Source organism: Abramis brama, assembly GCF_963993115.1.
Source record: "Abramis brama genome assembly, chromosome: 7".
Taxonomy (NCBI): Eukaryota; Metazoa; Chordata; class Actinopteri; order Cypriniformes; family Leuciscidae; genus Abramis; species Abramis brama.
The window spans coordinates 9,245,235-9,268,085 of record NC_139969.1 but is presented as its reverse complement, the minus strand read 5'-3'; the positions used below and the strand labels follow the sequence as shown (position 1 = coordinate 9,268,085).

The 22,851-nt window shown below is 35.0% G+C and overlaps 1 protein-coding gene across 1 annotated transcript in view; it reads right to left on the bottom strand.

Annotated features, from left to right (window-relative positions):
- Nucleotides 1-22,851, bottom strand: part of ccl20a.4 (chemokine (C-C motif) ligand 20a, duplicate 4) — a 33,312-nt gene that overhangs the window by 2,938 nt on the left and 7,523 nt on the right. Inside the window, exons 2-3 of the mRNA XM_084118975.1 lie at nucleotides 19,107-19,308; nucleotides 5,843-5,950 (exon numbers count right to left, since the gene is read on the bottom strand). Coding sequence (XP_083975101.1) covers nucleotides 5,843-5,950; nucleotides 19,107-19,198 — 200 coding nt within the window. The 5' untranslated portion in view covers nucleotides 19,199-19,308. The remainder of the gene's footprint in view (nucleotides 1-5,842; nucleotides 5,951-19,106; nucleotides 19,309-22,851) is intronic.

Below are 22,851 nucleotides of genomic sequence, written 5' to 3'. Positions count from 1 at the left end.
GTTTTTATTTGTAATGATATATATTTTTATATATACTAATAAAATAAACAAATATGGTAACACTTTATTTAACGTGTCCTTGTTATACATGTTACATTTTTATTACCATCTATAGTAATAACTATAAATTAGGCATAATCACATGCAACTTACCCTAAACCAACCCTTATTCCTAACTCGAACCCTATAAGGTAACACTTTATTTTACAGTGTCCTTGTTACATAATGTTACATGTTACCATAGTAATAAAAGTAAATTATGCATAATTACATGCAACTAACCCTCAGCCAAATCCTAATTCTACCATAACCATTAATTTTAAGGTGTAATTGTTACAGTGTAGTTATACATTTAATACAGAGTAATTTTAAGCAACTACATGTACTTACTATATCTCAGAAAAAAAGGTACAAAAGCTGTCTCTGGGACGGTACCCTTCAAAAGGGTTCTTATGTACCATTTAGGTACTAATATGTACACTTTTGGTACCAATATGTAGGCCTACCTTTGAGGGACTAATATGCACTCTTTAGGTACAAAGGTGTACCTTTTCAAAAAGGTACCGCCACAGTGACAGCTTTTGACCTTTTTTCTGAGAGCGTATAGTACATGTAGTTGCTTAAAGTTACTCAGTACTTAAATGTATAATTACACTGTAACAATTACACCTTAAAATTAAGTGTAACCGTACATAATTACTATTACTCAGTATTTAAATGTCTATGGGGATGTAATGGGGACACATTCAATTCCTTCCCAATATATTCTAAACAAAGTCATGCAAATGTTCATTAAACATTAAACGGGGAACACACCAAAGAATCATTAGCTCAGTTTTTCATGAATTATTCTCTATTTCAATTGAAACTTTTTGAGGAAGGAAACAGTCATTCTTTGATGGCAGCTGAGTTACTCGAGTTAAAATTTCCAAGATCAAATGAGACTTTCAAGATCAAATGAGGTCATGCTTTATATTAGGTGTCTTTAACTACTAAAATATGTACTTGCATAAAAAAAAAATGTTTGATGCTATTGAGGTGAGATAAGGGTAAGGTTAGGGCCAGGTTTCATGGTGTGGTTTAAGGGTGGGTTAAGGGGTTGGTGTATTGCAGGGTTATTATCTTTAACCAAAACTAAACCCACCTGATTAAACCAGAAATAAAATAAATATAAATATTAGTTAAATTTAACTAAATTTAGAAAATTAGAAATGTTGCCTTAGCAATAAACTGAAAGAAGTTTAAGTTGAAGCACTAAAATTATTAGCTGGAAATAAAAATAAAAAACTAAAACTGAAACTGAAATAAAAATAAATTAAACCTAAATAGCAATATTTAAAAATCAAAAACAACAAAAAATTACAAAAGCAATGAACAAAAGTACTCAAATTTAAACTAAAATTAACATGAGAGCTAAAAATAAAAAAATAAAAGCCATTTCAAAATATTAATAAAACTATAATAAAACTAAAATAAAAACTCAAATAACACTGGTGTAGGGTCAACAATGCAATTATTGATGTATAAAAAAAAAATACAGATGTAATTAATTATAATGCTTATAAAAATATAAGCACAATGTAAAAACATGGACCTATACAATAAGTGCGTTGGATCAATTGATTAATTTAAATCTTAGTATCTAAAGACACTTAATATATGTGTGAACCAAAACAATATAAATAACACATATAATTTAAACATTTAGACTAACATTGAGTGGTAACATTGAGTCCAGGAAATCTAACACTCATCACATTCTCTTATCGCAGCTTTAGATCGGTTCACAGCGAATGATGAGAAGAAACAGTAGGATCCAATGATCTAACTAATTTTTCAAACACTCCCGTTTTATAACATCAAAAGTGTCTTTCATAGAAATTAAAGTTGAAATGTCAAGCAGCATGACACTTCTCTAAACCTGGAGGTGTAAATAAAAGAATCTAAGAATGTTTTAGTAAAACCACTACGGAGAGCAATGCTTTTAAGTGACATTAAAATTGTTGTTTAAAGTCGTGCATCAAGATGTTTGCGGGTTTGAAGGGAAGTGATTCATTGCTAAAGGAGCACTGTAAGGCTTTTTTCTCACTCTTATGACCTATTTCACTTTCTGATTTTAGGACATGAGTTACATAAAACATTATGACCTAGAAAAAACATGAAAGTCAGCAACACCCGCAGAAACCACATGTTTAGCATGTGGAAATGAGGACGCCGCTCAATGTACGTAGTTCAGAACGATCCATATGTGTGTATGTGTGTGGTTTTATCTAGTTATATCATCATAAGACACAATACAATCATAAATCCATAATGCATTCACTCTATAAGCAAAAGGTTAAGGTTTGAGTCCCTGTCCTGGTGGACATTCCCAGCTGCTAAAAGGTTCTTTGTTTCAAAAGTCCCAGGTCAAAGGGACCGTGACACTCTTTAGCCAATCATTATCGCTCCATCTGAACTGGCGTTTCCAAGCGGTTTGACGGTATGTAAAATATTCCATGAGCTGCTGCGTCTTTGAGAACAAATACAAATGTTGGTCAATAACACTTTAAACAGTAAAAATGTTTTAATTCAGGGGACTTTTTACCACAAGTTACATAAATGCGTGGTAGCCAAGTTAAAAATTCGAATTTATCGACTTAATTAAAACTTTTAAATGGCAAACATTATTTATGTTGACATAATAAAGTTGATGATTACATTAACTTAACATTGTAAGTAATTTAAACTCAAAATTCTGCATTAATTGATGAAAAAACTAAACAAGTTGCAGTAGTCCTAACTTAATAAAACTTTAGAGTCTTGATAACTTTAGAAATTGGACAGTTCCCAGCAAAAAAGAAAGAAAAAAAAAGTGTAAATTCATTTGTTTTTTAGTGAAAAAGTGTGTGTGTGTGTGGGGTGGGGGGGGGGCTTCACTCGTAATATGCAGTATGAAGCAGTAGGGTTCTTGACTCAGTTTTAAAGAACTCTTTATGCCAAAAAGGATCTATATAAGTCTCAAATTATTGTATAATAGTTGTACTTTAATGTTCAGTGGCTATTTCAATTTTTTTTCTAGTGATAAAGTTTACAAGCTGTTAATTCATAAAACTAAAAAAAAAAAAAAAATTATAATTAAAACAAATTATTTATTTAAAACTAAATCCATGATGGGCACCCCTAAAAGGTTGTATGAAGCACCTGACAGAACCTTCTTCTATATACAACCTTTTCTTCTAAGAGTGTATAAATACCAGCTTCATTTCTAAATATTATTATGAATTTCATTAACTCTCATCGGGGCAAGAACAATTCAATAGCCCCACAAAGGGCATTCTTTAAAATGCACAACTTAGGGGCAACAACTGGAAATCAGATCGTAATGTGTGGTCATCAGTACAAAGAATAGTCCTAAGCCTTCCTAAAAATAAATAACTAAAAAATTATTTCCCCCACCACTTTTACAAGGTTACTTAATCAATAACAAGTGCCATAACTGTAAAAAGTGCTAACATGCTATTTAACTTGATTTAACCCATATAACTACTCATTTTGTAGGTATAAGTGAATGTATTTGGGTATAATATTGTAGTAGACTGAGTGCAATTCTATCCGGTCCAGTTGTTACTGCTAGGGGTGTATATGCTTGTGTTGTGTGGGAATTACCCGTTGCTATAGAATGTTCTGTCCCGTTGGATCGTCAGGTCATGCTGGTGTAGTCCTGTAAAAGCTGTCCGACCCTCCTGCATTACTCTCTCTTGTGTGTTTTTTTATATCAAGTTACCACAAATATATGAATACATATTTGCTTTACAGTATATTCATCAGACTGATGAATATGGAGAGCTGATTAAGAATACTATGGAAGTCAATGGGGTCCATCAACTGTTTGGTTACCGAAATTCTTCAAAATGTCTTTTGTGTTCAGCAGAAGAAAGAATGATGATGTAAATGATGACTTTTTTTTATTTTTGGTTGAACTATCCCTTTAATGCAAGTAAAAATGACAAAATTGTGATAGATTTCCAAAAGAAAACATCAAATTGTCACTGTAAATATTCAAGGGGTGGATATTGAAATTGTGGATTCTAAAAACTTTTGGAATCTACTTAAACAATAAGCTGGACTGTTGTGATCACATGATTTACTTATATAAAGAGGGTCAGAGCCATATGCATTTGCTGAGTCGACTGAGATCGTTTGGTGTGTGCCAGACTTTTAAAGACTTTTTATGAGACTGTGGTATCATCTGTTCTTTTTAACACTGTGTAGTATGTTGGGGTGGGGGGATTTCTGAGAGGGTACGGGAAAAAAAAAGACTTCACAAACTGATTAGGAGGGCTAGTTCAGTGCTGGGGTGCCCACTGCCTTCTGCAGATGAAACTGGGCAAAAAAGGATGGTAAGGAAGCTGTCCTCCATTATTTCATAATCCCCCCCCCCTCTATGAAACCGTGTGGGATATGTGTAGCCCGTTGCTCAAAAGTGAGATATAGTAAGTCTTTCCGTTCATCTGCTGTAAGACTGTTTAATTAAAGTGATTTGCTGTACCATAGTGTTTGATTGGTTTAAATGTGTGTTAAAAAAGTTGATTCAGCAATATTAAATAATATTAATATTGCAATATCAAAAAATAAATAAATAAATAAATAAAAATAATTGGTTGATTCAGCAATATTAAATAATATGTTTGACTTGAATAAAAGAACTTGTGGAATTTTTTTTACCACAATACAAAAGAAAGAAAAAATATATTCAATGAATTGTTGATAAAAGTCATTGTTAAGATTTAAGAAGTCATTTTGCATACCGCCAAAGCGCTAAATGCCACACACCCTTTAGGGTGTTTTCATTCATTTACTATTACATCAATCTATTTATGCAACAACACCCTAGACAAAAGTAGACATTCAGGTTTATTTTAGGCAGATATCTGGTCCTGGATTTTTGCCTTTGTTCCAGTGACCTTACATTTTTTAACTAAAGGCATCTCGGAGTTTCCACCATTATTAATTTACCAGGAGGAAACCATTCAAATATGTTGGTGGCTCACTCTCTCTTTCAGGAAGTAAACTAAAAAAACCTCTGTTATTTCCCACAGGCCATTTTTTCCTCTGTGTTCTTCCTTGTTGCACCTGTTTGACTGACAGGCCAGATAAGCTTGCATTGTGGTTACATTCTATTAGTTTTTTTGTTTGTATTTTTTCTACATCTGTATACGTAGGCACGGAAAACCCTGTCGGTAGTTTCCATGTCCGACCTATAAAGGCAGCACGCGCTCTTGCCCCATTTCACATCTGACTCTTGCTTTGAGGATCTCACACAAACACACACACACACAGACACAGAGACGATGACTCGGGTTTCAGCTAGCGTGCTCGTGCTGATGGTTGTGGCTCTCAGTGTGCTCTGTACAGATGCCTCACCTTTGTGTAAGTACATCTTTCTTTCCTTTTTTCCATTAGTGGATTCATAATCAAGCTATTTGCACAGTCATAGATACATTTTTTAATTTTTACTCCTTTACTGGAATAAGCCTTTTGTTTTTTATTGACAATGACGTGGTAAATGTTTAAAAATAATTTTTGTAATTTTTAAAAATGTTTTTGTAATTATTATTATTATTTAAAAACTCAGTAGGTGTTAACATGCTCGTATTGTTGTGTTTACAGCGTGTTGCAGAAAGTACACCAAAGGAATGATAAAAATGACATATATCAAAGGATATTCCATTCAGACCATCACAAGATACTGCCACATTGATGCTGTAATGTAAGTATAAAATGCATACTATTCATAGTGGATTATTCATTAAATGACTGATTCCTAAGGAAAAAAGAAAACTAAAAGATGCTTCCTCACCCCACAGATTCCACACAAACGGAGGCAGGAACATTTGCACAGACCCCTCCAAAGGCTGGGTGATGGAAATCATCCGTAAACTGAGGTAAACTTGCAGATTTGTGATTGCTGTGGATACATAAGCACAAATGAACACAAATTAATTGAACAACATTGAATTGAAGCTAATAATTCTGTCATTTATTTTCTGATTTTAGGGAAAAAGTGCAAGCAATCAACAAAAAACATTCAAGAGTCTAATTTGACCACATCTGAAGCTAAACGGATGTTACTACAAGAATAATTCTTCATGGAGGAGGATCTATTTTTCTTTATGAAATCTGCATACTCTGCATATTTGTATATGCATGTTATTTTATACTATTTGCTTGCTTGTTTAATTCAATGCATTAAAAATATTTTTTTAAGTAAATTGAAAACTTGTGTTTTGTATTTAATTGCGGTTCTTGACGCTCAAACTTAATACAATTTTACAAAAATGAATAATAATAATATTAATAATTTTAACTAGATAGCCTACATATATGAGTTTTAGAACAACATCAGTATAATAAAATGGCGGTTCTTGTAGCTAAACTTAAACAATTAAACTCTACAAAAAAATAATAACAATAATTTTAATAATTTTAACTAGATACATATATGAGTTTCAGGACAATAGCAGTCAAATAAATGCACATTAGAAGATGTAAGACATGGTGTTTTCAAACTTGAATTTGAATAGTTTACATATGACACAGACAAAGTGCACCCTATGAAAAAAGTATACTTTATTGTATTTGAAATATATTCCCTTTTTCAATAGTACATTGCAAATATTAAATAAGTATATTAGCATCATGCTTTTACCTATTTTAACAATACAACTTTTAACACACTTTAAAATAATTGTACTTTAGTATATTTTTTTCAAAAATATATTTTAGAAAAATATGCTTGAAGTAAAAATTAAAATTAAATCTACTTTACTTAAAAATATATTTTAGGGATGTTTTTTGAAAAATCTTTGTAACAATGCATTGAAAGTATACTTTCAAAATACATTAGTATACACTAGTTTATTGTACAAAGTATAGCTTTGTTTATCAATGTGCATTTGTTATTGAAGACAAAGTATGCAATTTGTAGTATTTGAATAAGTCAAAGGTATTACTGAGCAAATACTTTTTACTCAAATATAATACACTTATGGTATATTTCTTGTTTCGAAGACACTCATAAATTTGTAATGTACTTCTTAATAAAGCACACTTTAATATCACTAATCAAGCATGTAATTAGTCCCTACACAGGCATATAGGCCTACTTAAAGTATACTTGAAGTTGTTCCAATTTAGTACACTAAAGTACACTAAATACACTTAAAAGTTATGCTTTACTACAGTTTAATTACAACTAAAATATACTTAGTACAAAATGAGTTGTTCCAAAATAGCACCTTCAAGTTAAAGCCACACCGTGTAACTTTTCAACCTTCATAATATATTTCCATGACCCTTGTGATGGTACATCGACTTACAATAGGTTGAATGACACGTCTGCCATAGCCTGACGGGGTCTGTATCGCTTTTACTGGCACTATGTAACTTCGGGGTTCGGGTAGTAACCAGAGCACAAAAAGAACTACAAAATTCGACTGCTTTACGGCATACGTCACTTCCCCCACCACTTCCTCAAATTCGGACGTGAGCGTTTATATACTGTCTGACGTGAGATGCCAACCAGCGTTTGTTTTCGGCTTTCGTGCGTATGTTTTTGTCATGGGGGCTGTTGTGTTTAGACCTGACCACTTCATGCGTTTTCTCAGATCGGATAGCTCTCCGATCGTGAAAAAAACAGGTGTAAATGCCCTCCGAAACGCATTCAAGACGCTCAAACCACTTCAGGAGGAGGTCTGAGACGCATTCCAGACGAAACTGAACAAGTGTAAATGCATCTGGTTGTTTAAACCACATATGTAAATTGTACTCCTCCCAAAAATGCTAAAAAATAAATAATAAAAAAAACGTGTGAGAGCGTGTTATAGGCTATATGTTATTGCCAGATATGACGACGCGCTGGAACACGCATCACCGCAGATGAGAAGCTGAGCATCAGATCATCAAGCCAACGTGCAAACTATCGCAAATCAAAGTGAAAGTAAGTCGCAGATGCTTAACACACAATCATCATCATCATTAAAAGTAAAGAAACAAAATGATCTTACCAGGGCTGTTGCTGCTGCTCTCTCTTATTGCGGTCTTTGATTTTGAAATTTTAGCTGATGATCAATAAAATGCAGCTCATATCTGTTGCTTTCGGTGACGTGCACTCCATTAAATCTGCATATAGCGCGAGAATTGAAGATCGGATTTAAATCCGTTTCGCAAAAACGAATTGTATTCAAAAATGTATTCACGACAGTGCAAGACTCTAGGGGTCGCTGTTTGACAAAAACACAATTTCTCCACAGTGTCCCTTTAACTCATCATTAACACACTTGAAGCATACTGAATTAGTCTGGCTGCAATACTTAGAATTTTTTTTTTCTTTCACCAGGGCATATTGAAAGTGCAGATGAATTTATGAATTTATGGAATTAATTTGAATAATGTGCTGTGACTGGACAGAGAACGAGAGCATGAACGAGATTATAGAAAGTTGATTAAAGGCTTAGGTGAAAATTTCCACATACTGCACGTGCACATGCTTCAGCTCTGGGAAATAACCTTAATGATTGGCTATGATCATCAAGAGGAAGCGCTGGAATGCAGAACAACTTCTCTCGGGTTAAAACAAACAAACCTAGAACGATAATCTGTCAAGTGAATGCTTACAGTTACACGCATTGCATTGTTCTTCTCTTGCGTGACGAACTTTACACACAGGCATACAAAGAAAAAGAAATAATAATCAGACCGAAGATCCACATGGTGTCGCCCTACTCTATAAAATAAAACATTTTGATTTAAAATGGTCCTAAACCAGCGATTGTAGCCTCTCATCGTCAGATAATCAACAATAACAACAGATCTATTAATAAACTCAGTTGTTAATTCAATCTTCTATCAGACCTGCAGTGTTTATGAGGCATTTTCCTTTCTTTCTCATGTGACAGTATGAGAAACTAACAGATAGATACAAGGTGCTCATAATAAATGACAGTAAATGAGCGAATCGAATCTTTAAAAATATATATATTATAATCTTATTTATCTGATTATGAAGTGGAAGTTTAACAAATTTAGCCTTCTGTAAATATAAAATCCCAGTAAATGAGAACGAGGAAGAAAGACAGTTCGCTGCAAACTTCATTGTTGACCGGAGTGAGAGTAAATCAGGCTACAGTTTATCACATACTGATAAGATATAGGTCTATGTGAAGAAATACACGAGAAAACATAAACTAAAGAGACAGACTAAACTCAAAAATGAAAATTCTGTCATCATTTAGGCTACTCACCCTCGCGATGATCTAAACTCGTATGATTTAAAAGCAGATTAAGTAGGCCTATTTGAAGATTACACTGAATGGGTACGGAAATATAGCTTAATTTAAGATGCATATTCTATGAAAGGATATTTCCAACTTTACTAGATTAACACTTTGATGTTGAAGCTGAATATGGAAACCTCACACAGCCAAAACGTCACTGATTTTAACCGAATATCCTTCTGAATATCGGGGAAAAAACTATGAAAATCTTTTTATTTTCCACTTTTTCATGTGCAGTGTTGGGGTAAGCATTACAAGTAACGTGAGGTACGTAATCAGATTACTTTTTTTCAAGTAACAAGTGATGAATTACTTTTAAATTTACAACAAAATACCGGAGTTACTTTTTCAAATAAATTACTCAAGTTATTTTGTTTTCCCATTTATTGACTGACAGCTCTCTTGTCTCCATGTTGAGAGAAATCAGGAGTAAGTTCAGAGGTGTTGTGTGTAATGTGTGAACATGATGGATGATGGTTATTGTAGTTGTAGACTAAATGTGAACTTGCATTTACTCATTTCACATGCAGAAAAAGAGATTCAGTATTCCTCAAAATGAAACTCAATACGCAAACCTGCAATAATTAAATAACACAAATATAGCCTAGCCTACTTTATGTTTTTTTTTAATCTCACTTTATTAACCAATGTCTTTGCTAATTATATTCAATGATTCAGTTCAACCATACCAATAAGCAAAAATGACTTTAGTTAAACATCACAATTGTGTGTTTTATTTTATTTTTTATTTTATTATTTTTATTGCTGACATTCTTCTGCAATCCAGAATGGCTGCACAGCTGAAAGGTTTGTTTGAGCTGCGCCCTCTACTGTACAGACGTGAATTTACATTTTTCCTTAAGCCTGAGGCTTAATAATTTCACTTTTATATATAGGCTACAACAGTATATGTATGCTACATACATAACACTAAAATCTAAAATTCAACTTTTGCTATTAAAATTGAATAGCACTCTATTTACTCTTTTTATGGACCATTTTTCTATTTCAGAGCTATTTCTATTTCAATTAAAGGGAATTATTCATAATTGGCTGCTTCTAGAGAATTTTGCCCCCAAAAGTACATCACACACACACACACATTTCCTGCAGCTGAGTTGTTTAATTACCAGCGATGCTCTCATGACTGGCGATGACATCATTGCCTCGGTCCTCTCTGCACGGCTGCACACACAGAGGACTTCCTGCTGAATAATGGAGAAACACACACACATTCCAAAACACCCACACACACAAACAGGAACACGGCAACAAAACAGCTCCTCTGCCCAGCTCTAATCTTTCCTTTTATGCAACAGTGAACAGCAAACTTTCCCCGGCACATGAACTCATACACGTATGTAATTGCTGTCCATTAGCCAAAACTCTTTTAGAGCTAAGCATTCATATATGATTGACATTTCAGAGTTTCAGAGTTCACATCTTGGTTCATGCAATGTGAATAAAGCATATATGGGATAAGCCCATCGATATGTCAAACCCTCATCCTATTAAAATAAGAAATAAAGAAAACTGCACGCATCAAGCCATTTATTGGGGCCCTTAAAAATACACTACTGAGAATAACTCAGACAGACAATGTCATTCTGCATTACTTTTGATTATTACATTTACAGCTCCAGGCAAGGAGGTGAGATCCCGGCGCTGCGGATCTGTGTTCAAACAGAGCTGTGCAAGAAACGGACTCCTTTAGGGCTCGAAAACAACCATAAAACCGCAATTGCTGGGTTTATTGAACTCATGACAACAGTTATTTATTACAGTATAGGTTCCTATACATCTTTATCTTTATAGCATTGAAGATCATGCAATAACAACCAATTCTGAGAGTCAATTCACAGGGAATTACTTGGTTCACTCAGCTTACAAGGTTTAAGAATTTGCTCTTGAAAATTTATTCAAGTAGGGAAAATTGCTGGATCAACATCCTTTGCTGATCCTGAAAGGTAAATCAATCACGGAGTTTAAATTATAGGGGTAGAGCTCAGATTGTGGCCTGAAACAACATTAATTTCAACCAGTAGCCTATATACCATACAATACCATAGTACTCATGGTTTTGAATATTCATCATATTCACATGGTATATACATTGACATAACTCTTTGTTAAGCCATTGATTAAGGATCTTATTTTATATATAGTATATATAGGCCTGTAAGGAAAAATTGATGAAGGGCCATTAAATTATTATAAACAGAGTGGCTGTTACACCTCGGGTGTGCATTAGTTTTTAAAATAATTCAACGGCCAGGAGTCAAACAGAGAAAGGACCTTTGAAATAACTTAAATAATTTGGCACAGTGGAACTGTAATGTGGTTAAGGTTAGGAACTACTTTAGCTGTGCGTTTCCTGGAAAATAATTGCATTCAACAGCCCTGTGGTATACATAAACAATATATGTTAAGCTTATTGCAGTGCTTCATGACAGTGAGCAGTTCTTTTGGCACAATTTGCTTGTTTCGATTAATAGGTGGAGATTTCTTCAAAGAATCATGTACTTTTCACCAGGAATTCCACTGTTAAACAGGACTGTTTTAAACAGAAGTTCAAATAATGCAGGCTGATGGCTTCAACAAAAAGCATATTAACAACCTCGTAGCTCATAGTAGGTCTGTCTTTAAAGGTTTATAAGTTATTACTCAAAATCAGTTCCCCTATGGAGAAAATGAATGGATTTTGTCGCTCCCTGCTGTTAAAGCACCGGTTTTAAAAAGAGCATCTTCTCCATAACAACAAACACTCAAAACCAGGACAGAGACACAATGCACCACTGAGATTTTATTATGCAGACATTTTATTCAGATAATGTTCCGCTGAGAACATGGAGGAATGAAAGCTAGTCAAAGAAAGCAACAGAAAACAGACAGGATTAGACAATGACTGTGTTGTTGTGTTTCAGTATCTGGAGATTTTAAGATTAAAGCTGTTTTCCTTTGATGTCTGTGACAGAGTCGCGCAGTCTCACGCTACATATGTACATAGACTAAAAAGTTGCACAAACACAAACTCACACCTCACACACTTGCAAGTGCACACAAAACAGACACACATCTGACAGAGAGGACACAGTATTCAGCAGCAGGTGCCATTTTAGGCTCATTTCAGGCTGCAGTGAACACAGTATATAATTTGGGGACAAAACAGCCAAATGAGAAGAACATCTGAATGATTACACATTCATCCTCCATTTCCTTCTACCCGCTACACACACACACACACACATATATATACACAACCACCAATTACAGTAGATGCAGGAGGAAGCAGTCAGCGCGGCTGCTTCTATTTGCGTCTTCCTTGAAGAACTCCAGATCCGTGAGGATGAGAGCGGGAGAAGAAAGGAACAGAAAAGCTGATCTCCGCTGTACTGGCACAGAGTGTGATGTACGCTGGCATGACAGGCAGGAATCTGGGCCATAGTTACATTCATTGTTCAGAGAGCTGTTACAAAACTAAACCCACCGACAGCAATGAATGTTGATTATGACCTTTGAAGATTATGCATCTATAGAGGTGGGCGTGTCCAAGTGAGGTCAGTTGGGCTGAAGAGGGGCGTGGCCTCAGGGCACAGTCAACGGTCGATGGTTTTCCGTTGTCAAAAACTCACCGACAGCGTTGAATGTTCAACAAGACCAGCAAGAGTGTGAGAAAGACCAAAATATGTTACCCAAACCTTGTCACGTGGACTTCCGTGTCCTCCAGAACCTTCAAGAAGAACTTTCTCCACGCCGAGCCGAGCACCTGCTGGAAGACAAAATGAGAATATGAGTGAAGAATTCAAAATAAGAAAAACTATTAGCACAATTTGATTAGGAAGACAGAGACATTAAAAAAAAAGTCATGAATAATTGTTGCCACCTGGATGCATCGATTGGATTGGATTGGATTGAATTAACAATAAAATAAAGTTGTTATATATTTAGGGTCAGTAAGATTTTTTATTACAACTTCTATTTAGCAAGGATGCATTAAATTGATCAAAAGTGACAGTAGACATGTATAATGTTACAAATTATTTCAAAAGAATGGTGTTCTTTTGAACTTCCTATTCATCAAAGAATCCTGAAAAAAATGTATCATGGTTTCCACAAAAATATTAAGCAGCACAACTGTTTTTAACATTAAAAACAATTAGACATGTTACTTTAGCACCAAAGCAGCATATTAAAATGATTTCTGAAAAATCATGTGACTGAAGACTGGAGCAATGATGCTGAAAATTCAGCTTTGCATCTCAGAAAAAGTTATTTTAAATGGTAATAATATTTTACACTATTACAGTTATTACAGCTTGTTTATTTTTCTTTTTTTCTTTTGCAGCCTGTGTGAACAACCCTAATAAAAGCTGTGTCTAATAAAAGCTCAAAAGAAGAAAATGGAATAAATAAATAAAAAGAATAGAATACTAAACAGAACAAAATTCCATCATATTTGCATGGCACTAAAATCCTAATAAAACTCTGGATGAACTACTGTTGAAGAACCTTCCTACACATAACCAAAATCTATGGGGAAAATGCTCTGCAAGTCAAATCAAATCTCATCATAAAAGAATAAAAAGTGATGTCGCTGCAGATAGTATTTCTTATAATTTCAGTAATTTTGTAATTAAAAAAAAGAAAGAAATGCCCGTTGACCTCTCACACACACATTCTTTCTTCTCAGACAAAAGATCGAGATCTGATTTGTCCCAAAACCAAACTTTTCACCCGAATCGCTCTACCATTTCAAACACAATGCATGATGAATTCACCTCTTCAGATGACCATGGGGGGTGAAAGGGTTTCCTATGGCAACAGCAGTATGAGGGAGGGATGTGATAATCCAGGGGGATTGTGGGTGTACGGGGGTCTCCTGTGAATCCAGACACTCAGCATTACATTTTCACGAGACAGAACACAGACTTCACACACAGTACCCAAAATGAAATAGTATTAGGTAGTCCGGTTTATCCTGTGTCACCAAAACCATGTTCTGCTGGTGTTCTCATATCAGTTTGGAGGATTCTGTCACACTTCTGCAATCTTTGGATTTTATCAGATATATATCAGGAATTTTGTATGAACTACATATATGTGATCACTGTATAATCAGTTAAGTAAAACATATGCAACACCTGCCATTAAAGTAGGCTAGTCTATACATTTATCGCTCAGACTGTTAATTTCTCAGTCTCAGTCTTCAAAGCTGGAAATAACATGGTCAGTGTAAATGATTTGCATACATTTGATGTTCACGTAGGCGGAAAAAATGATAGAATTATAGTATATTTAGAATTTAACACTGAACCCATATTAATCATTGAGCACCAATAAGAGCAACTGATAATAACTGAGCAATAAATCAGCATATCAGAATAATTTCTGAAGGATCATGTGACACTGAAGAATTAATGATGCTAAAAATGCAGCTTTGCCATCGCAGGAATACATTACATTTTAAAATTGTAACATAGAAAGCAGTTATTTTAGATGTTTAGATATATTTTACAATATTACTATTTTTGTCTGTATTTCTGATCAAATAAATGCAGCCTTGGTGAACATTTTTTTTTAAAACATTACAAATCTTAATTATTTCCAATCTTTTGACCAGTAGTGTACTGTCCTTTAAAATACACACTCACTCCAAACTCACCCTTAGTCCCACAGCAGTCTGTCCTATAGCGTATATCAAGAACACCAGAGCCTGTGGTGTAGCTTTCATTCCTTATTTGTCCCAACAGTACTTAGGGTGGTCCGAAGTGGTCCAACTTCACAAACCGAGAGAGAGAAAGAGCGTGCCTTCCTATATATACACACGCATGTATCTAATATACACCCCGTAATGGCTTTCAGACATGGTGGTCTGATCTTAACGTGGACTGTGGATGTGGCCTTTTTCAGCGCGTCTCCTTGTGGTCTTCCACAGAATTTGGGGGGGAAGTGGGGGGTTGGGAGGGGGCCCCGTTTTAGCTCTTAAAATACCCTGGATCAAGCCGTGGTCGAGCAGCTCGTCTATCAGCGCTGATTACAAGTCGCTGGTGCTGCGGACAGGAGGCAATCAGGAACACGTTCACCCCTGATGTGTCTGCAAAACGCTTCCGTCCTCTGCAGCCACCTGTGGTTTCCACCGATGTGGACGTGTCTTTACCGTGAGAGAGGAAAGGTAGATGATGTCCAAGGATTTCCTTTTTGCTATACAAAATATGACTTCATGCCAGAGCTGAAGACTAACTATTTAAAGCAGCAATGCTAGGTGCTCAATGTTTAGTAGCGGGACATCAGTTCAACTGTTTTCAAAACACTTAAAGGAATAATTCACATCAAAATGAAAATTCTGTCATCATTTGCTCACCTTCAAGTTGTTTCAAACCTGTATGAATTTCTTTCTTCTGCTGAACACAAAAGAAGATATTTTGAAGAATGTCTGTAACCAAACAGTTGATATGTACCACAATGACTTCCATAGAAGAAGAAGAAAAAAAAAAAAAACTATGGAAGTAAATGGGGTACATATCAACTGTTTGGTTACCGACATTCTTTTACAATACCAATTTTTTTTAATAACGACCACTACTCTATATATTTACATTTTGCATCATTACTACAGCCTTCATTACACAAGATCCTTCAGAAATCATTCTAATATGCTGATTTTGGTGCTCAAGAAACATTTCATATTATTATTATTGTTGATAATTAATAATATAATATAATTGATAATTGATCATATAATATTGTTGATATTAAACATGTACAGTAGCCTATGTATTTTGATGAATGGAAAGTTCAGAACATCATTTGTTCCAAATAGAGATCCTTTGTAACATGATAAATGTCTTTCTTTGCTGTCACTTTTGATCAATGTGTATTAATATCTTTCAAAATATAATAATAATAATAATCTTACTGACCCCAATCTTTTGAATGGTATTGTACCTGACGGTTTAAGGGGGTTCCCGGAGCGTTTAACCACAAGTGTGTCAGGTAGACAGTAAATGTGTCACAGGCATTTAACCTTCAGGAAAACAGTTCAAGTGCTCAGGGCTAGTTCACCATCTCTGAAGCTTGTTTTAATTTGAGGCACAAAAAGGTAAACCCCAGTTTAACCTTTGACCTTAAACCTTTAGGAATGCAGCACCGAGTCGCTGGTTGCATTGTTCCAATAACCCCCCAAAGGAAAGAGTGTGTATGAACGCATTAGTGTGCACGTCTACAAGAGGCATTTAGAGTGCTGTCAGGCTTTGAGTGAGAGTTTGTCTCTGTTATCAGCCTGAAGGCTTTCTACGGGTTACCTGCTACAGACCTGAACTCAAAGACCGTCTGGAACTGTGACTCTCCCCCCAACACACACACACACACACCCAAACACTGATTTACACGCACGCACACAGATGTTTTCTACACTGCAGACAAAAGGATGTTTGTCAGACATGCCTATGCACAATGTTTCCTATTGTAAAAAACAGTAACTGGACAACCCATTCAATCTCTGGCAAATCACCACGCAGACACTCACTTCCCTGTTAATCACCACAGAGTTCATTCAAAACCTCACACAGCAACACAGAGAGATGAAAGAAAGACAGTGAGAGGAAGACATCACATGAGTTTTAAACTTGCTGTCAAACGATATATATCACCAAGGTCGATATATATATCGGTTGATATTTGGCATTTTTTAATTATCAGCCTTGACCGATAAGTTTTTCTATTTGGTAGCTGTGTCAGAAGCAGGACTTCTATTTTTTTTTAATAGTATGTAGGACTTTTATTTTGAAAGCACTGAGAATTCCAGAGCCTGAATGTCCGAGCTCCCATTTTCTGTCTTCATAAATTTACTGCCTTTGTTAAGCAAAAAAGTAAATGGTATACGAAAACTATTATAAGGTTATCTTTTTATTCATATTTTTAACTCTTTCTCTATTTGTGAAAAACACTATAAATGGATTACAGAATCGAAATGACAGAATCAAGAACTTTCAATCTAAAATATAAATGTTTTTTTAATTAATTTTTTATATTAATTTTCAAATTATTTATTTCAAATTGAGTAAATATTATGTAAAATAATGTATCAAATCACATCTATCGGCTTTATATTGACCATCGGCCACCCTGCTCTAAGATATTGTCATCTGCGATAAAAAAAATTGTTTGGGGACATAACTAAACTAAATTGAAGTATACTTTGGGCTTAAATCTCCACAATCAATCAAACTTCCCCATCTTAAAGCCAGCAACCAATCAAAAAACCAAAACCAATGGATCAAGGTTTGGCTGGTTAATATGGGCATGTTTGTCTCTGCTGGTAAATGCCAGAACTACATCATTCTGTTTTTTTCCATTCTGTTTTTTTCCATGAATGGGCTTTCAAAAGAAGCACTGTAATCTTCTATAATATTTAAATAAATATTTCAGTAAGTAATTGTAAAGGTTTAAATAGTGTAATATGAATTGGCCATGAGCAACAATGGCAGAATTCGAATCACATGCACTACAGTTCAAAGGTTGGTAGTATTTTTTATGTTTTTGAAGTGTCTTCTGCTCACCAATGCTGAATTTATTTAATCAAAATTACAGTAAAAACTGTAATATTGTAAAATAAAATAAAAATGTAATTTATTCCTGTGATTCAATTTTCAGCATTATTAGTCTTCAGTGTTGCATAATCCTTCAGAAATCATACTAATGCTGATTTGGTGCTGAAAAAGTAAACAGTTGTGCTGCTTAATATTGTGATGCATTTGTTCAGGATTCTTTAAAGAACTTGAAAGGTCAAAAGAACAGATTTAAAAAAAAAAACAGAAATCTTTTGTAAAATTATAAAATGTCTTTTTGTCACGTTTGATGGATTTAATGCATCCTTGCTGCATCCTTTGAAAAAATTAATCTTACTGACCCCAATCTTTTGAGCAGTAATGTACGCCAGTAGGGGTTACGCACCAGATGAGAAACTCCCATTAGGATGAATTCAAGTATCACACAGTAGCTCTTCTTGAATAAAACAACGAAACAAACAGCCCTACAACCACTCAAAACCTCAAACCAGCTCAACAATTCCACTATAAATCCAGCTACCAATCTGGAAGCACCAATTAAACAGCCCCACCTTAAAACATAAATCAATCAAACAGCTCAAACTGTTCTCCTTAAAACACATCCAAATGTTGCCCCTTCCTTTCACCCTGAATGCCCCTTTTTCTAAAGCCTGTAGGAGTGGCGAGATTCCAGAGTACAGTGAGACTGTTTACAGCAGACAGACATAAAGCTTTCACCCTGCCTCCCTCACATCGCGGCAACTACATTAAAAGGACATAAATCTGTGGGAGTGGACATGCAAGAATGTGCATGAGCGTATTAAAGAAAATAAACCTGATGTCAGTCAGAGAAACCAAAGCCCTGCAGATGTGATGATGTCTCTGTGTGTGTTGAAAGAACAACTTTTACCTTGCTTTTTTGGTCAAGAATGGTTTTCATCGTTCCCTCTTCTCTCATTTTTGATTCACGGTTTATTAGAGGCTGTTCCACAGACGTCACTTGCACATGGAAAGCCATTGTGCAGTCGTTTTTAAATAAATGCACGGATGTATGGAGCCCTTATATGCGACATAGCCTAATTTTTCTTGGAACGCACAAACTGCAATAAATCCCTTATATGAAGGGCTGGGAGCCAAAACCCAAACAATCATTTACATAAAATATATCTACAGCATGTCAGGTTTTGGAAAGTCCATCATTTTGCTGTTTTTCTTATTCAACACTGTAGTATTTTATCCTCACAGCTTACTTGGAGGTCCGATGAGGACAAGATGTGCGTGTGTTGTAGTTCTTGAAGGCCGACAGTTTATTTCTGTTCCTGCGTCGCGACGCATTTTTGCCAACTCAGCGAAAACCCTGCAGCTTCTTGGAGACAGAGCGTGGGTGAGAGGGAGCGCAAACCCACAGTCAAAACTTCAACAGCTCCTACCGTCCAACACAGCCTCTGAAAAACACAAAAAGTCACACACTTACATGATCACGCTCGAACTTCTTGGCCCCCGAGCAGCTGAAACAGTAAAAAGAATATCACATGGCTTCCCCGCCACACAATACGGTCATAAAAGAGAAAGTGCACAGCTATGGTTGGCTGAAACAAAAGGACGGGGACAGACCGTCGGGCACCAGAGCCACATCCACAAAAGATGAAAACCCTGGATTACAGAGTACTGCAGAAAACCATATGACTGATACAAAACAGCCTGGACTTATTCAGCAACCTCGTAAAACATACACTCATAATTAGGGCTGTGCATAATGCATCTTGATGTTTTTCAAATCTATATATAGATAAAAATATTATCAGTAAATTTATATATTTTGTTATTTATTAAACTAAAGGACGAAAAAAAGAAAGGCCCGTTTTTCACACAGCTGTTAACTAATTAGAAGCAATATACTTTATTGTTTTTATTTATATCTGGTTTATATTTTATCGTATTTATTGCATCATTTTCATACTATGAAATTTTATATATTTTATATATTCTATATTTTATTATGGTCTTATTATTTTTAATATAAACATTTTATGTTGCGAAGTTTCATTTTAATATTAGTTTAAGTTTTAGTAATTTTCTTTGTTCTTTTTATTATTATTATTTAGCTTTAAATAATTTTCTTTTAGTCATTTTAGGACTTTAACTTCAGTTTTATCAGGGAATTTAAAAAAAAATAAGTTTCAGTAAACAATAAAAAAACTGAAATATTTTTTACAAAAACAATTCAATATATGAAAAATGTGGGCACTTCTATGAAAATCTTTTATTCACTGATTAATTTGCAATTGCAATACACTATCACTGCATGCATTTGCATTAGTCACTGAAAAAGACAGTTTGAACTAATTCACAGAGATGAATCAAACTCTCCAACTCAATACCATGCTGTATTTGTTACTAAAGTTTAAACATAATTTATATAATTTTGATTTTATATCATCAGCAAAATCATTGTAAATATATTGTGTAGCCCTAATTATCTTACTCTAAGATGATGCTTATTTACACCATTTAATACACATAAAATTGCAAAAAAAGTATGAATATTAGAAAGATGTCTTAAAGCTTGAGAAACAAACGGGTTGTTCACATTACATGCATTCTAGTACTACAAACAGAGGGAACTGGAACTGAACAAAAAGCACATTAGGTTTGTAAGCTTATCCAGCAAATTAACTGATTTATAAGCATTACTTATATAGGAACTATATAATGACTGTCATCAATGGTATGCATTCACCATAAGTCTCTCTGTAAAACTTAAATATTTAATATTCAATATACAAATCTCATGACAGGACACAAGTGATCTTTCCAGAAGGTAAAGTGGAAGCAGGGCTGTTTCAAAAACATCACAAAGGTTGCGTCTCAATCAGCTCCCTTGTTTAGTATTCAGGGCACTGATCAGGGAGTCGGCCATTTTAAGGGCTGTCTCAATCATGTAAAATGAATGTCAGAAAATGATCAGTTCTGCTGTTATTCATAAATACCAGTAATGACAATAGCCTGGTTTCCATTACAGATTTGCACAAAACTTTTGTAATATTTTCTAAATGTCGATAAAAAACGATTGTGAAATGAAGCCGTTTCCATTAACCGATGTTATGCGACTAAACATAATTTTTTCCTCTCGTGATAAGCCATTCCAAAAATCATGGCAACAGATGTTGGTAGGTTTACGTATATCACAGCCACTGCGCTAGGCATTATTTTTAATGGAAGGAGACGTAGGCGTGTTATCCAAGCATTAATGGCAAGGAAAGTCCTTTACTTGGGAGTGGCCAGGAATGAGGTGTTTCTGGGTGTTTCTCCCTCATATCTGCTTTGTGGTCTTGATAAATTGTGGCATTTCTTTGAAGTGTAGAATGTATTCCCGTAATTCTTTTGTCTTTTACGAGTTTAATAAAGAACTCTGTCTCGTCTTCTGTCCAAACATACTGTGCTATCTCCAAAGAATGATCAACTTTTCCGTACATCAGGTGACCCTTAAATGCGATTTGTGCGAAATAGTCCTTTTTCAAATTGCCTGAAAAAAACACCCCACACACGAGCATAAAAACTTTTTCACAATATATGTGAGTTTCCATTGGGAAATGGAAACGCAGCTCTTGTTTAATGAGGACGTTGTCATGTCACCATCTGGGTCCCAATGTGTAGCAGGGACCGTACAGGGAATTTGAGTACACATACTGATTCACAACCTAGGGAACTAGGGAGCTGATTGAGACGCACCCTATGACAAATGGCAACCTCACACACTGGTCAAACAATCACATGTCTTGCTGACAGGAAGTGAAGAACTACAGGGATGTATGTGGCAACACAAAGAGCTTTAATCTTCCTTACAAAAGAAGGAAGCATGGTGTGTGATTTACAAGCCAACTCTATCGCACGAGGATTCAACGAATCACAGCAGAGATCCTTGAGTGTAACGAAGCCCGTTTAAGTTTAACAACACTACACTCTTTATTTCCTCTGCTTCTGTTCTTCTCCCACTTCACCTCTTTTCTCTCTTCTCAACGCCTCTGCAGGAAGTGCACACTCAAGTTTATTTTTGAATCGGACAAAAGGAATGCATGCCATTTCCTGTTCATGCCGTCTCCATATGGACATATGAAGAAATGCACAGGTCTAATAGAATGGTTTTTCCACGATTCAAGAGTCAGGCTGCCATTATAAGCTCCAATATTAGCTCATCAGACTCCAAACATAAAACAATAAGGGCTTCTTTTCCACTCTGGCAAACACTGACATTCAGACATCCAATATAAAACAGTCCAAAATAAAAAAGTATGAAGTTTTGGCCTTTTCAGATATGGGAGAATGCAAACTATAATAGTATCCATGAACAATGGCACACAAATTAATTGTCTTCTTTCAGCAAAACACTCAAAAACAGAAGCAAAATCATTTGTGAGCCAAGTACTAGTTCAAAAGTAACATTTTCTGTATTCTTTGACTACTGGCAATGATTCTGACCCAAACGGTCCCAAAATGGTCCTGTGCCACCCTAAGCTCGCCCTGTCCCAAATGCCACCTGGTCAAGAAGAACACTCTTAGAAGAAAAGGTTCTATATAGAACCTTCAAGGGTTCTGTCAGGCTCTTATACATATATACAAACTTTTAGGGGTTTCCATCATGGGACAATTTAATGGATTTAGTTTTAATCCATTTAGTATTAATTATTTTTTAATCCTGATCAAATTTTATGAATTAAGTAGCTTGTAAACATACTTTATCACTAGAACAAATTCAAATAACCCATTAAACATGAAAGTATTATAAAATCATGTAAGACATTTCTCTTTATATAGAACCTTTTCGGCATAAAGGGTTCTTTAAAATTGAGTTAAGAACCTTAGGGTATAGAATAAAATATAGAATATATTGAATCTATTTTTTATATATAATATATTGAATGACATGCCACACGACACGTATAGACTGTATAGACTGCATGTACACATCAAGTGCGAAATTTGGGTTC